Source organism: Podarcis erhardii (assembly GCF_964252035.2).
Source record: "Podarcis erhardii genome assembly, chromosome: 13".
Classification (NCBI taxonomy): Eukaryota; Metazoa; Chordata; class Lepidosauria; order Squamata; family Lacertidae; genus Podarcis; species Podarcis erhardii.
In genome coordinates this window covers 16,336,098-16,350,872 of record NC_138502.1, presented here as the reverse complement: position 1 = coordinate 16,350,872, position 14,775 = coordinate 16,336,098, and the positions used below count along the sequence as shown (strand labels likewise).

Below are 14,775 nucleotides of genomic sequence, written 5' to 3'. Positions count from 1 at the left end.
GGGAGGCAGTTCAGCAAAATGACAACTGCAGACCAGGGCTTGTATTCACTGGGGAAGAAACAACCCAGGTTTCAATCTATTAACACCATTCAGCAACACCATGTTCTGGTTCTAATCCTTTATTGGATAATCTGACAACTGTTTTATGTAGCCTTTGTAGCCCGAGTTCGCTTCTTCTTCACCACCACCGGCTTCTGGCTGCGCAGAATTGCACTGGCACGACGCAGAGCAGCCTGAGAGAGAGTGTTAAGAGGAAAAGTGAGCTAACAATATCCTCCGATGGAAAACTGAGGCTGCAAAGCACAGCAGTTATTTCCAGGTCAAGCACCTCCAGCGGTTTCTTACAAAACCCAGATCCTGAAACACCTCGTTTCTATACTGCTCCTCAAACTTGTAATACCCTCCTCTCCTCCCCGCCTCTTTTCAGATCTACTAACTTAAATGAGCAGAACCACCTTCACTCTTAAAGCGGGAGTGAAACAGAAGCCCTTTGGCAATTTCTCAATGTCTTTTGCAATTCAAAACATGTTATCGTAACCCTGGTTTTACACAGAAGGGCGCTTTTCATTGACTGCACCACACTTTGAACATTCATAGCGTTACATAGATTTTGTAAACATCTCAATTTTCACTCTAAAATGCCAGCTTACCATGCCATTTTGTTTCTGATGAATTGCCACCATATGCTTCATATGGAGACTAAATATATCCCAGTGCAAATCTACAGAGGGAGAAACCAAAGGGCCTCATCTTACCATGCGCAGGTCTTTGCGGTAGTTGTTCTTGCGGATGATGTGGCGGAGGCTGCTAAGAGTGGCACGGGCATTTTTGTTGATGGTGATCTTCTCGTAAGAGGTGGCTGGCTTCCGCTGGCCTGCAAGAGTGAAAGGTTAGGTCACATGGATGTTAGGTCGCATGATTCTAGAGAACCTAAGATGGAAGCAGCAATGCCAAATGACACACCAGTGCACTTAGGAGAAAAATATAATAGTTTGGAAGTCCTTACCGTCAGCCCCAGTCAGCATGGTCAATAATTAGTATAAAGGTAAAACGGTAAATGTCCCCTGGACAGTCAAGTCCAGCCAAAGGCAACTATGGGGTGTGGTGCTCAGCTCACTTTTCAGGACCAGGGAGCCAGTGTTTGTCCACAGACGGCTTTCCGGATCATGTGGCCAGCATGACTAAACCACTTCTGGTGCAATGGAACACCGTGACGGAAACCAGAACGCACAGAAATAACATTTACTTTCCTGCTGCAGCAGTACCTATTTATCTACTTGTACTGATGTGCTTTCGAACTGCTAGGTTGGCAGGAGATGGGACAGAGCAATGGGAGCTCACCCAGTTGCACGGATTAGAACTGCCGACCTTCTTATCAGCAAGCCCAAGAGGCACAGTGGTTTAAACCACAGCGCCACCTGCGTCCCTTCAAAATAAGGAGATGTAGTCCAGCAACACCTGGAGATTCTCAGGTTCCCACGTTATAGTCACCACACAAGGTAAGCTCACGTTATAGTCACCTACTCAGTAAGCTCAGCTGAATATTTCAGCTTGAGACTTTCAGTCCAAATTCACGTTCTAGATGGCAGCACACGCAAGTGAGGGACAATGGCTGATCTTAAAGGATGGGAAGATTCAAAAAAGGGGAGATTGCCCTTCAAAGAGTTTGGTCCCAGGCAGAATAGGGTTTAATATGTAATAATCAGCACCTTGAATTGCATGGGGAAACAGACTGAGAGCCAGTATAGCCTGTGTTATTTTTTTCTGCTTTTCCCCTTGACAGGACTCAAGGTGGCTTTGGCTTACAGACAAAAACAAGAACCTCTAAAAAGAAATAAATATTGATCATTAAAATACAATTAAACATTGACAGAAGTAATCCTATATACATCATAAAGGGGGGGGGGGAGAGTGGCCACACAATCGCAACAGCTTGCCCCAGTCAAGATTTCCGCAGCAGCCTTCTGCACCTATTGGTTTTTCTGTGGTTTTCAAAGGCAGCTCCACACAAATCACACAGCAGTAGCAAAACTGAGATATGCACGTAGGACCACAGCCAGAACTGACTATCAGGTAAGGCACATCTGGCAAAGCAGCTGAACTTTGGCAAAAGTACTCCTAGCCACAGCAGATTTGTGAACATCCAACAAGCCGGATGCAGGAGATATTGGAGAGTGCAACATCATCCAAAACAGGACAACCTCCTATTCCTGAACCAGTAGAACTCCTACCCAACAGCACTGTTGTCTTGTCCCGATTTAAATTTCAGTTTGTGTACCTTCATCCAGTCTGCTGCTGGCTCCAGATACAGATTCAGAACTGTCTGGCCTCCCCAGAACAGGGTGGCATGGAACTATAGAGATGAGTCTCATCAGCATACCGAAGTAATCCCACTCCCTGGCCCCAGATGATCTATCTCGAAGTGATATCATGTAGATGTTGAAGAGCATTGGTGATTTTATGACCCCACAGAGAAATATGTAGACCTTAATTTTTGATAGCATTTCCTGTTCCCCAAATCTGTATTTTCAAGCATTTAGAATTTCAGTTTTAAACAATGGCTGGAATGAATATGGGCACTTGGGACAGCCAGGCAGTGTTGGCAAAAGGGGTAAGGGTATTAGAAGTCCCTCTCCCTCCAGCCACAAAACTGCATCCCTCTGGCACTCTACCAAATGCTGCACTATCTACACACAAATTTTCTATGGTCTGGTGGGACTGCTTCCACCACTCTATTGTAGTGCTTATTCACTAACCAGAGCTAAACAGATCTTTTACACCCTGCTCACGTCTCTCCCCCCCCCACCTCCGACCCCCCACTCCATTCAGCATTATTTTGCTCTAAACTAGGCTAACCCACCTGCACGCTTCTTGAGGACCACAACAATGCCCTTCCCATCAGCTGCAGGTTCCACCCCAACAGTCTTGCGATGAATCAGTCCATTGTAGCGGAAAGAGTTGCGGGCTTTGAGGTTGTTTGGTTCCTTGGAAGAAACAAGAAAACATGTTACTAGGACTCCTGGGTTCCAAGAGGAAAAGAGGAGAGCTTAAGAGGTGTGGAACAATGTGTTTGAAAGTGAGGGATTCCCCCCCCCCTTTTTTTTGTTTCAAAAAGCGAAATAGAATTGTTGGAAAATAAAACCTAGGTTTTTATTTTTTAATTGAGGGAAGCTCACCGTGCTATATATTTGCTTGTTCCTTTTGATAAGGAAACTCGAGCAGTTGCGCACTATCATCCATTGCAGATGGGCAGACATCGTGCAGAATCCTAGGGATGAGAAGACCAAGCAATGAGAATATAAGAAAAAGAAATACGCCATTGTCAGAAGCCCAGTGCATATCCATCTATGTCCTCACACTCTCCTGCTTTAGGTATTTCCCCTCTAATTTTATGCTCCTTTACACATTATTTCAGTCTTGACATCCTGGTACCTCTAAATGTCACACTCCTCTCCTAACACAATGAAAGAGACAATGTGCTATTGTGGTTAGAATGCTGGACTAGTACTTGGCAGATCAGGGCCCAAGTCCCCACTCAAGCAATGAAACTCACTGGCTCACCTTCACTCAGTCATTCTCTCTCTCTCTCAGGCTAACCTCACTCACTTGTAAAGATGAAATGGAGATGGGAGAGGTGTGTATGCCACCTTGATCTCCTTGGAGAAAAAGTAGGCTATAAATGTAGTAACAAAGAGGGGGCTATGCTCATCAGATTCCTAATACAGCACACTACAATACAGTAGACAAAAGAGAATTATTAGGCATCAACCTCAAGAATAGGCTATTTGTTTAAATACCAAATCTTCTATCAGTGAGTGATAGTAGTAGAATTCTGTGGTATCTTTTTCCCCCTGATATGCCACAGGAAGTAGAGACACAGTCAATGAAGGAAAGGGAAATATAAACTTAAAAGGAGGACAACAACACAGGTATAATATTATCGGAGATTAGGATGTGATTAGGAAGATGCCTGCAAATGAGTTGCTGTTTACCATCAGACATAATCTACCCTTATAACATCGTTAAGCCAGGGTTTCCCAAAGTGGTGGATACTGAACACCCTGAGGTCAATGGGACTATGTAGAAGGTAAATAAAGACCTTGGGGTCAAAATGAAATTTACAAGGGATAGTGCAAATGAACGAACAACGAATTACTTAGGAATTATGAGCCTCAGACAAAAAGGGTGTGGGAATATAGAGTGCACCTCCCTTGCCAATGAGAAGCCTCTGTACTTAATAAGATATCTAATTTTTAGACTTTTTGAATCCTAGTGATGGCAATTGATTGTTACTAAATGTTGATTATATATCATTCATGCCTGATTTTATTTCATTTACATTTCTAAGAATTTGGGTTCGGGTGAATGACATCTTTCAAAGCTAATCAATGAACCCTGCATTAATTCTCCCTACCATACACAGATTGATATTATACCTTTGTAACATGCCACGCATTCATTCTAACCTCAAGCTAGCAAGGCAACAATGCACAGACATTATTTCACACACACAAAAACCTGCCTCAGGAGCTGACAAGCATCCTCAACACGGTAAGGGAGAGAGCGCCCCCTTAACTGTTAAAAATTTAGCCCAATCTTAGCGCATACCAAAAGTAAAATGAACCTGCGCGCTGCCTCCAGGAATAATGGTAGGAACTAGGCGACCCACAACCCAGACAACTGAAATTGAAATTGTGCCCAGACAATTGAAATCAACCTACAAGACTGAAATGGAGGGACTAGCCACGTGACAGCCCCCTCCAAACCAACTTCCCCTCCCCACTATCTGGTAGGCCTCAGGCCCATACACTGCGGGAGAGGACCCCGAACCTGCCCTCACTAAGCCCAATTCTCTTCCCTCCCCTCCAACCGGGATAATCCCACTTCCCCCGTCCAGGACAAACACGAGGCCCACTCCTTACCCTCTTCTCGCGACGACGGCCGGAAACGGAAAAGGAGGACCGGAGCCGGCGCGAGGGGGTTTTATACCAGCTCCCTCCCACCTCTTCGGTGCCGCCTCTTCCGCTTTGCGGCGCAGGGAGTCTCGCGGACACTTCCGGCCTACGTTCGAACCGCTTTTCCAACCCGACTGTAAAGGGGCGGGGGGAGAGAGGGCTGTTTCGCCACAGAGATGTCTAGGGATAGAGCGGCACCATCAGTTTTGAACGGCAGCCTTCCGGGGACCTTTCGCGAAGCTTTCGGAAAATGGCGGCGTTCCTATGAGGAGGGCTTCGGAAGAGTTCGGCGGCAGCTCGGAACCGTTCGGGTTTTCCTTCGGGCGGTTCTGCATGACGTCAGGAGCGTTCCGAGAAGGCGGCAGTGGACGATCGAGCGAGAAGCTGGAGCCAATCGGAAACCGCCGGGAGCGCCTTTCGGAGGCTCTGCTCGGGCGGCTCAGTTGAGCGGCTGCTGCCTCTGGCGGAGGGTGACGAGAGCCTGACTCACTTTTGCGCATTCTACACTAGCGTGGTGGGGGAAAGAGGGAGAGGGGGAAAACCCTGAATTGAGTTTTGAGGGACGCCTCTGCCGCTCTATTTGTTTTAAGCATTCATATACCACTTTTTAGATATACAAAACTCCAAAGTGACGTAAAAAATGTGAGTGGGAAGGGGATTAAAAAAACACACACGCACACCATAGCTTAATAAACACAAATTGGGACAAAATAGAGACTTGCGGCGCATCAGGAGATTAGCAAATGTGGCATCATCTTTCCGTGGATCAGATGTGAAGTGACAAAATGGGTTGGGGTGTGTATATTTTTGCACATACCCTAGTAACCGTAACTAAGCATAAATACATGTACCTGAAATAACACAAAGGATCCCCCTTTTCTTCCCTACTGCTTGCCCCCTTTTCTTCTGTTGTCTTACCTGTGATGAATTTTGTATTGCAGATTCCTTGCTGCAAGGACCTCTCCTCTTTTATCTTTTGAAAAGCAACGTTCATGAAGAAGGCAGGTTGTGTTTTGATAAAAAGCATATTTCTTGAGCCTGAGGCACCCACCATCTGAGCAAGAGAAAGTGCACACACTGAACTGAATGCATGAGTTGACGCTGAATCCCAGAAGATAGGAAGCCCTTTGGGTAGGCAGTTCCCAGGTTGGGGAATTGGGCAGTTTGCTTGTTCTGGACAGATGTGTAGTATTGGGCGGAGGGGGTGCTTATTGAACCATTGTTGTCAATGGATGGTTCAATAAGTTTCTGCAGTGGCTCTTTGCATCCCTTTTCCAGCTCGGGCTGGTGTGCGAGATACAGCCATTACCTGGAATGGGATGGCTTCATGACAGTGACCCATGGGTTGGTTAATCTCAAGATTTGACTCGTGGGTTGTGCACTGTGTAAGGCTGCCTTAAGGTTGACTCGGAAGTTACTGCTGTTGGACTTCCTTTGCCAACCAAGTTTGTGCAGCGACTGGGATGATGATGATGATGATGATAATAATAATAATAATAATAATAATTTATTATTTATACCCCGCCCATCTGGCTGGGCCTCCCCAGCCACTCTGGGCGGCTTCCATAGAAACCAAAAATACAGTAAAATATCACACGTTAAAAACTTCCCTGAACAGGGCTGCCTTAAGATGTCTTCTGAATCTCAGGTAGTTGTTTATCGCTTTGACATCTGCTGGAAGGGCGTTCCACAGGGCGGGCGCCACTACCGAGAAGGCCCTCTGCCTGCTTCCCTGTAACTTGGCCTCTCGCAGTGAGGGAACCGCCAGAAGGCCCTCGGCGCTGGACCTCAGCGTCCGGGCAGAATGATGGGGGTGGAGACGCTCCTTCAGGTATACTGGACCGAGGCCATTTAGGGCTTTAAAGGTCAGCACCAACACTTTGAATTGTGCTCGGAAACGTACTGGGAGCCAATGTAGGTCTTTCAAGACCGGTGTTATATGGTCTCGGTGGCCGCTCACCAGTCTAGCTGCCACATTCTGAATTAGTTGTAGTTTCCGAGTCACCTTCAAAGGTAGCCCCAAGTAGAGTGCATTGCAGTAGTCCAAGCGGGAGATAACCAGAGCATGTACCACTCTGGCGAGACAGTCTGCAGGCAGATAGGGTCTCAGCCGGCATACCAGATGGAGCTGGTAGACAGCTGCCCTGGACACAGAATTGACCCGTGCCTCCATGGACAGCTGTGAGTCCAAAATGACTCCCAGGCTGCGCACCTGGTCCTTCAGGGGCACAGTTACCCCATTCAGGATCAGGGAATCCTCCACAAACGAGGAGGAAAAACCATGTGCCCCACATAGGACAATTGAGCTCCTTGGGAGAAAAAGGTGGGATTAGAAAAGCAATAAATAAATGTTTGAAGTGCAAGCAAATAAACAGCAATATGTTCTTCATTAGTTGACTTAAGGTTCTGCTCCAACCTGTTAACTCATTGCCGTATCTCTTATTCTCTGAGAATGAAGCTGCAACAACAGCCTATAATAGGATATTTCCATCCCTCCATACACCTTAGAAGTGACTGGTTACCCACCCCCCCAGCTCACTTTGCAACACGTCACCCCCCCCTTGCTTTGGTTCCCCCTCAGAACTCTCTGTGATTTATTTTCCTGCCTCTTGTGACTTTTGTTCTGCCATGGAGATTCCCCCCCCCCTTGTTTCTTTTATGCCACCTTGTGACTTCTTTTATCTCTCTCTTTCTGTGTAATCTTTCACACCTGCCAATGACTCTGTGTGTGCTTCCTTGCTGTCTCACGCCCTCCTCCTCTGTTTTCTATTTATTTTCTCCTCTCATGCAACCACTTCATGCTGCGATTTTTATTTTAAAACAAAATAAACCCCCCTCTCCCCCTAGAAACTAATTTCACACTTTCTTCTGCAATCCTTGCTGTGCAAATTGCTTATTTGCTGCACCTTTGGGACAGGTCCTGACAGGGACCAAGACTGGCAAGGGGCTTCCAGAAGCTGGCTCTGCGCCCTCTACTGCAAGGGAAGCTCTGCAGCAGGCAAGCAGATAGGAGACTTTACGGTGGACGGCTGCCCGTTAGGGATAATGGGGCACTGCCATACCAGTCTCACTTGCCATTGATGGGCCCCCACCTGCCTACCTTCTGACTTGCAGCCATGCCAGGTGGTAGTCCTAGCTGTCAGCTTCCTGCTCCTTATTCCCAGTGCCTCCCAGAGTGGCTCCACCTACTGCTGCCCTCTCTGCCTTCTGCCCTGCCAGTCCCACTGTGACTTAGCAGATCCTGGAGGGAAGGAGAATGGCAGAGGGTTGTGTGTGTGTGTGTGTGTGTGTGTGCATGGGCCAAACTGGCAGCAGGCAAAGTGGTGGGCTCTGGAGGTATAAGACTCAGCCCAGGGTATCCAAGGGTGCAGAGACATTCCCATGTCATTGCACTCAGCTCAGCATCTCTCAGCCAGCATGGTGTAGAAGTTAGAGAGCTTAGACTAGCACCTAAGGGACCAGAGTTCAAATCCCCACTCGGCCATGAATTTCACAGGGTGACCTTGGTCCAGTCACAGTCTCAGCCTAACCAGAACAGGATTGTTCTGTGGATAAAATGGGGAGGAAGAGAACCATGTCTTGAGCTCGGAGGAAAGGCAGGATATAATTCGTTAAGTAAATGATTTTGGAATTAACCTCAGCAGAACTCCCAGCCCAAATGCTTGAAAGCCCTGTATCCAACCACTACCCCATCAATCAATTCATCCTTTGTGCTGGCAAGCCACTGCAGCATCACAGGGGCAGAGGACCATTTGACCCTTCCAGTATGTGGGTATGCCTGGTGATGTGGTGGCTGTAATTATTGTTATTTTTATTCATACCCTACCCATCTGGCTGGGATCCCCAGCTACTCTGGGCAGCTCCCAACAGAATATTAAAAACATGATAAAACATCGAACGTTAAAAACTTCCTGAAACAGGGTTGCCTTCATATGTCTTCTAAAAGGCAGATAGTTCTTTATTTCCTTGACATCTGATGAGAGGGTGTCCCACAGGGCGGGTGCCACTACCGAGAAGGGCCTCTGCCTGGTTCCCTGTAACCTCACTTCTGGCAGTGAGGGAACTGCCAGAAGGCCCTCGGAGCTGGACCTCAGTGTCCGGGCAGAACGATGGGGGTGGAGACGCTCGTTCAGGTATACTGGGCTGAGGCTGTTTAGCATAGCATAGCACTGTAGAGTTGGAAGGGACCCTGAGGATCATCTAGTCCAACCCCCTGCAATGCAGGATTATGCAGCTGGTCCATACAGGGATCGAACCTGCAACCTTGGCATTATCAGCACCATGGTCTAACCAACTGAGCTATCCAGGCTCAACTGTTTAGCCAGACCATCCTCCCTACCAGGGAACAGATTAAAACTGCAAGTGAGGCATTAGCATGACCAGAACCGTTTTGAATCAATTTATCCCACTTTGATACACACCCCGTTCTCTGAGTTTTGCGACATTCTAGGGGTGCATGAGGGCTTACCTATGTTTGGCTTCCTTTGGAAGGAAGCCACTGGGGGCTGACTGGTGTTATGTAATGTTTGAGTTTATTTACAAAAGTATAGGTTGAGCATGGGTGGTTTCATGGACTGGTTGGTCACAGAAGGATGCTGGGATGAACCATCTGGGGAACCACCAAGGGAAGAAGATTCAGAGCCCAGGGAGTGGTGGTGAGAACCATGAGTAGTCAGAGGGAGGACTGGGAAGAGGTGTCAGAAGCTGAAGAGGTACCAGGTCTTAGTGAGCTGGGAGAGTCTGTGGCAGAGAGGTCCAGAATCAGAGACAGAAGCTGAAGCAGGAGAGAAGGGAGGCCAAGAGGCAGAGATGAGTCAGGCTGGTGAAGAGTCATGGAGCAAGTCCCTCCCCATCTCCCAGAACCAGGAGAGGCGTGAAAAGAGTGGAGGAGAGGTTGGCTGCATGCAGACACAGTCTCTGATTGCTTGGGGAAAGCCCTGGAGAGGAGGGGACTTAGACAGATGTCGGGAGGCAGGGACTTTCAGTCTCAGCAACTGATCCATGGGGCAAGACCTACCAGGGATGAGCTGCTGTGCTCATTAGGTTTGTCACTCAGCCAAGTCTGTGCAGATCGTGTTCTTGCTAATAAAGAGTTAACTCCAACTGGCCTGGTGTGATTTACTGTTGGCTCCTGCCTGACAGATTGATCCTGACTGGTGGAGATGCACACAGCTTAAAAAAAGGGATAACATGCCTATGGGCTGCATTTAGCTCCCCAATATTTGTCATTTTATTAAAAAAAATGTGGCTGTCAGCTGCTTCTACCGTCATCTGAACGTGGCCCCAGTTGCATTGGCCTGACTGGGGGACAGGAAGTTTCCCCAGTAAATGAATGCAGTTGATCAAACTTTGGGAGATCTGGTGGGCTAGCAGGCAGGACCACTCAGCTTCACCCTTTGATATAGGATCTGAATTCATCTGTGGTCCTCTTGAGACTTCAGGACTGGGATTGTGCACATTTTTATTTTTATTTTAAGAGAGCGGGAGAGAGAGTTTGGTTCAGGGAGGACGGGGTAATTAACAAGCTATTGATTGCCCAGGCGGGCTGATCGATTGGGAAGGAAGCGAGGTTGCGCTGAGCACCGGCCGCACAGTGCGAGGTTGTTAGAGGGGGTGCAGATGGCATTGATGCTCTGGCTGCTGCTGTTGCCCCTTCTCTGGGGTGGGGGGCTCCCGTTTGAACTGCACGAGGCCATTGAGGAGCTGCAGAGTGAGAACACACAGCTCCAGGGCAAGATCCAGAATCTCACGGAAGCCCTAAGTGAACTCAGGCTCTTCGTATGGAACCGATCGCAGGGTGAGACCCCCCCCCCCCAAATCTGGATCATGACCCCTCCCTTTCCTGGCAGCACCAACACTCCTCTATTCCAACCTATATTCCCAGGGCTATCATCTCTTTTATCCGATCCCATTCTTTTCAGTATAGGTAGATTTGTAGTAGCTCTCTGTTAGTTGCACGCAAAGCAAGTTACTAGTCCTTATCGGTATGTGGAAGAGCTTGGAAAACACTGAGCAGTTTCTGGTGAAAGATCGGAAGCTGGTACAGTGGGCGCAGATTGCGATATCTTGTGGTCAAGAGGACATGTGCATGTTGTGACAAGCAGAAATATTTTGTCCACTTAAGTGTGCCACGTTTGGGGGGAATACCAGAAATGTGCTTCTTCAAACAGAACATTTGACTAGTGGCAAGAAAGCAACAACTATGTGCCGTGTTTAAATCCCATGCTGAGCCGATGATGAATAAACTATGCGAGGTAAGGCGATATATATGCTAATTAATATGCTTGAAAAAAATTATTGCAGAACCGGGGTGACCTTGAGATGGAAGCTCTGCTAACTGTGCTCATAATTAACAGCATTGATTTTGCTCACTAGGGAGGTGGGTTCACCTGCCTGCTGCAACTATCCAAAGGGCCTCACCTTTGTTGACAGCAGATCTTAATAACTCCAGTGTTTACAGTGATTTTGAAATCCTGAAAATGTTCCCGTTGGGGAGAGTGCTGCTGCATGTGATGATAAAGGCAACCCAATGTATAAATATCAGAATGCAGCTCCTGTCAACTGCTATGATTAAGACTAGGTAATGACCAAGCTACAATGCCTTTCCTGGCTGATTGGAAAGCAATTTACTCTTTATTGAATAAGAGCAATCTATATGAAAATCTGTGCCCTCAAATATTTTCCATGTTGTTGATGTTTGAGTGATCCATATACATTAGGTCGCAGTGTGTGGGTACTGTAAATCAGTCCTTGGCTCTAGTAATGGGTTGGATGAGGGCCAACGAACAGAAGCTAAACCCAGATGCAGAGAGGAGGAGTGTGTGGGTACGTTATTGGTCTTCCCAAGGGAGTGGTGTTCACAGCACAGGGGGCTGGTGCACAATGGAACTGGTTGAGTGGGAGGCCCAACAGTAGGTAGCGCCATAGAGCCAATGACGGGCAGAACCAACGAGTTGTAGTTCTGCCCCATTATCTTCCCTGCTGAGTTTTACTAGTGAGTGCAACACTGAGACCAAGGAAGAGGAAGCTGGCAGGTGGGGCTTGGGGGCTGGCTGTGAACAGACTGAATTCGGTGGAGCAGGGCCCCATCCGCCCCCATGGGCTAGCCTTCACTGTGTTCTTCTTATTGATCCACAGCTGCAACTGCATGTAAACAGAGATAGCCTGGCCATGTTATCCCTGTGCTGGTAATCTCCAGTCTAGACTACTGTACATTGGGCTGCCATTGAAGGTTGTTCAGAATCTACACTTGGTGCAGAATGCAGATGCTACATTACTAACTGGGCATTGTTTTCATATTAAGTACAATGTTATGCCCTCAACACTGCTTCTAGTCTATTTCCAGGCCCAATTTGACGTTAAGCTGTTCGACAGAGGGCTTCCTGTGAGGGGCTTCTTTGTGGTGGTGCCCCAGTTGTGGAATACACTCCCTGCAGAGGCCCACCTGGTCCTTTCAGCCCCAGACATACATTTTTTATTTTCCTGAGATTGTTTTCCTCAATCCTGCTTACTGTTTTATGATTATTTTGTGGCCTTTTAGCTTATCATTTTTAGTCATATTTTACTTTTTATGAACCATCCTGGGAATACAATGGAAGGGTGCTATTAAAATGCTTAAAAATAATTTATTTATTATGCCTTATTAGCAATTGAGTGACTGTATCTAGTTCAGTTCACCATTAGCCATAAGAAACGCCAAGGAAATTAAATGTTAAGTATCAAACAAGCGAGCGGCTTTAATATTAATACTTATGTTCTTCTTAGTCAAATCTGTTCGTGACTCAGCTAGTGGTATTAAAAATGTAGCACTGTTCCTCATATCTTTGAAATCATTATTTAAAAGTATAAAAGCATAATTTAAAAGTATAAAATATCCTTTGAAGGATAGATCGGATATAGAATTCCCTTAAAATATCTGTGAGGTATGCCTTTATCCTTACAACCTGGGATTGTATATAATTGTCCAGTTATTTGGTATTTGTCTTTTTTCTTCTTTTTAAAGTATGCTAAAATAAATGATCAAAAAGAAAGAAAAGATCTGAGTCCCAGTTGTTGAGGAAGGAAGGAGATGCACGGAGAATGGGAATGTGGCAAGCGAAACGCTTTGTACTCCAATGCCAGAAATGTACTTTTCCAAACTGAAGACCATTCAGATCTCATCCATAGAAGCTGGATACTCTGAAGTGATGTCTTAAAGACCTGGGCCAAACATAGTTTGATCCCAGTCAGCTCATACCCTCCAACATTTCTCTGGTGAAATTAGGGACGTCCTGTTCCACAATGATAATTTTACTAGTTATACCCCACACATCTTACTGTGTTGCCCCAGCACTCTGGACAGCTTCCAACATATATAAAAACATAATAAAACAGTAAACTTTTTTTTAAAAAAAACTTCCCTATACAGGATTGCCTTCAGATGGCTTGGGGGGGCAGATAACTCCATACATTTCTTCAATGAAAATAGGGACATCCTAAGGAAAATCGGGACATTATGGGATCAAATCAGAAACTGGGACGGCTTCTCTAAATCAAGGATGTCCCAGGGAAATAGGGACACTTGGAGGGTCTGTCAGCTCCATAACCTCTTTCTCATGCCTCAGCCCTTGAAGTAGTTGTTATGTACTGAAGTTCTCACCCTGGGCCAGCAGGGGGATACTGTAGATACAGTAGTTATGCAAATAAGGGATCGAAAGTGACGTTCAGTGATTGGATAGTTTTAGAAAATTGTTACAGTTACATTGTACTGGAGCTCTATATAAGCAGGCTGACTGAACCCTTCAGTTCAGTTCTGTCCTGGCCTGTGAATAAACAAGAGCTGTTTGAAGAATCGCTGTGTCGTCTGATATGTTCACCCACAACATAACAGTAGTAATAAAGAAAAGCAGCTTAATGGTGTGTGTGTGTGTGTGTGGAGCATGCCTGAAGAATGGTTAATTTCACAACATGTCCTTTCCTTCAGGTTCTCATTCCACGGCTGAACACCTTCTTCGTGAGCACCTGCCCTGCCGCCCAGATGCCCATTGGCGAAACACGGCTGCTCCCCGCCTTCCTGAGCCTTCCTCGTGGCTCCTTGCTGCTATGCTCTTGGTGGCGATGTTGTCAAAAGTCATGGGCTGAAAAAAATAACAATATAGGTGTGCGCGCGTCTGTGCACAATGCTCCTCTGCCTCTGCTGGGGGAGCTCTGATGTTTCTTGGAGCTTCCTTTCCCACCTTCTAGAAGGGAGATCATGCTTTCTGACCTTTTCTTGGACTTTGGCTCCTGCACCAGAGGGTTTTGGGTACAATTTTTATTTGTGCTATCTTGACCTGTTGATTCTGGATTGCATCTAACCCAGCCAGATGGGCAGGGTATAAATAATAAAAGTATTATTATTATTATTATTATTATTATTATTATTATTATTATTATCACCATCATCATCAATGATGTCTGTGAACAGGTAATTGAATGGGTGTACGCAAAAGCTCAGTGGTTGCTGAGCAGCCCTAAGTGATTGGGGGTGGGGCCCTATGAAGGGTACTTTGAATAGTAAGTTTAAGATGTTTCAGTGGATATTGTGCAGGCTTGAGTGTTGATCAAAAAGCTTTGGATACATTGACTCAGTTTTTGACCAAAAGGAGCTAACTTGGGGAGGGGGGTCATTAGAAAGGGGTTGGAGTCTTTGATTTCTTGCAGTTTCTAAGCCTGGGGCTTAGATAGTAGATTTTTTGGCGATTATATTTTAACGCATCATTTCCCCCCCACCCCGGCTAACTCTCAGGATTTGCTATTTAAAGGGGAATTCTGTAGAAGACGCCCCACCAGATGTTGCTTT

General features: G+C 46.4%; 1 protein-coding gene and 1 long non-coding RNA gene across 2 annotated transcripts; one reads left to right on the top strand and one right to left on the bottom strand.

Moving 5' to 3' along the window:
* Window positions 1-103: 103 nt before the first annotated feature.
* Window positions 104-5,077, bottom strand: RPL28 (ribosomal protein L28). Its single transcript, XM_081836947.1, has 5 exons — window positions 4,923-5,077; window positions 3,177-3,268; window positions 2,861-2,984; window positions 756-874; window positions 104-233 (listed from the first exon to the last, which is right to left on the bottom strand). The coding sequence occupies exons 2-5, from the start codon at window positions 3,255-3,257 to the stop codon at window positions 144-146; spliced, it is 414 nt and encodes a 137-aa protein (XP_081693073.1). The 5' UTR covers window positions 3,258-3,268; window positions 4,923-5,077; the 3' UTR covers window positions 104-143.
* Window positions 5,078-5,189: 112 nt separating this feature from the next.
* Window positions 5,190-14,336, top strand: LOC309327622. Its single transcript, XR_014150596.1, has 2 exons — window positions 5,190-6,086; window positions 13,918-14,336. It is a non-coding gene; the product is annotated as an uncharacterized lncRNA (long non-coding RNA).
* The last annotated feature ends 439 nt before the right edge of the window (window positions 14,337-14,775 follow it).

What these genes read in the sequence shown, in the direction of transcription:
- RPL28 (XM_081836947.1), bottom strand. Translation starts at nt 3,257, where the DNA reads ATGTCTGCCCATCTGCAATGGATGATAGTGCGCAACTGCTCGAGTTTC. An exon ending in GGTCCTCAAGAAGCGTGCAG is followed by an intron (nt 875 to 2,860) that starts GTGGGTTAGCCT and finishes TCACTCTTGCAG; the next exon opens with GCCAGCGGAAGCCAGCCACC. An exon ending in ACCGCAAAGACCTGCGCATG is followed by an intron (nt 234 to 755) that starts GTAAGATGAGGC and finishes ACTCTCTCTCAG; the next exon opens with GCTGCTCTGCGTCGTGCCAG.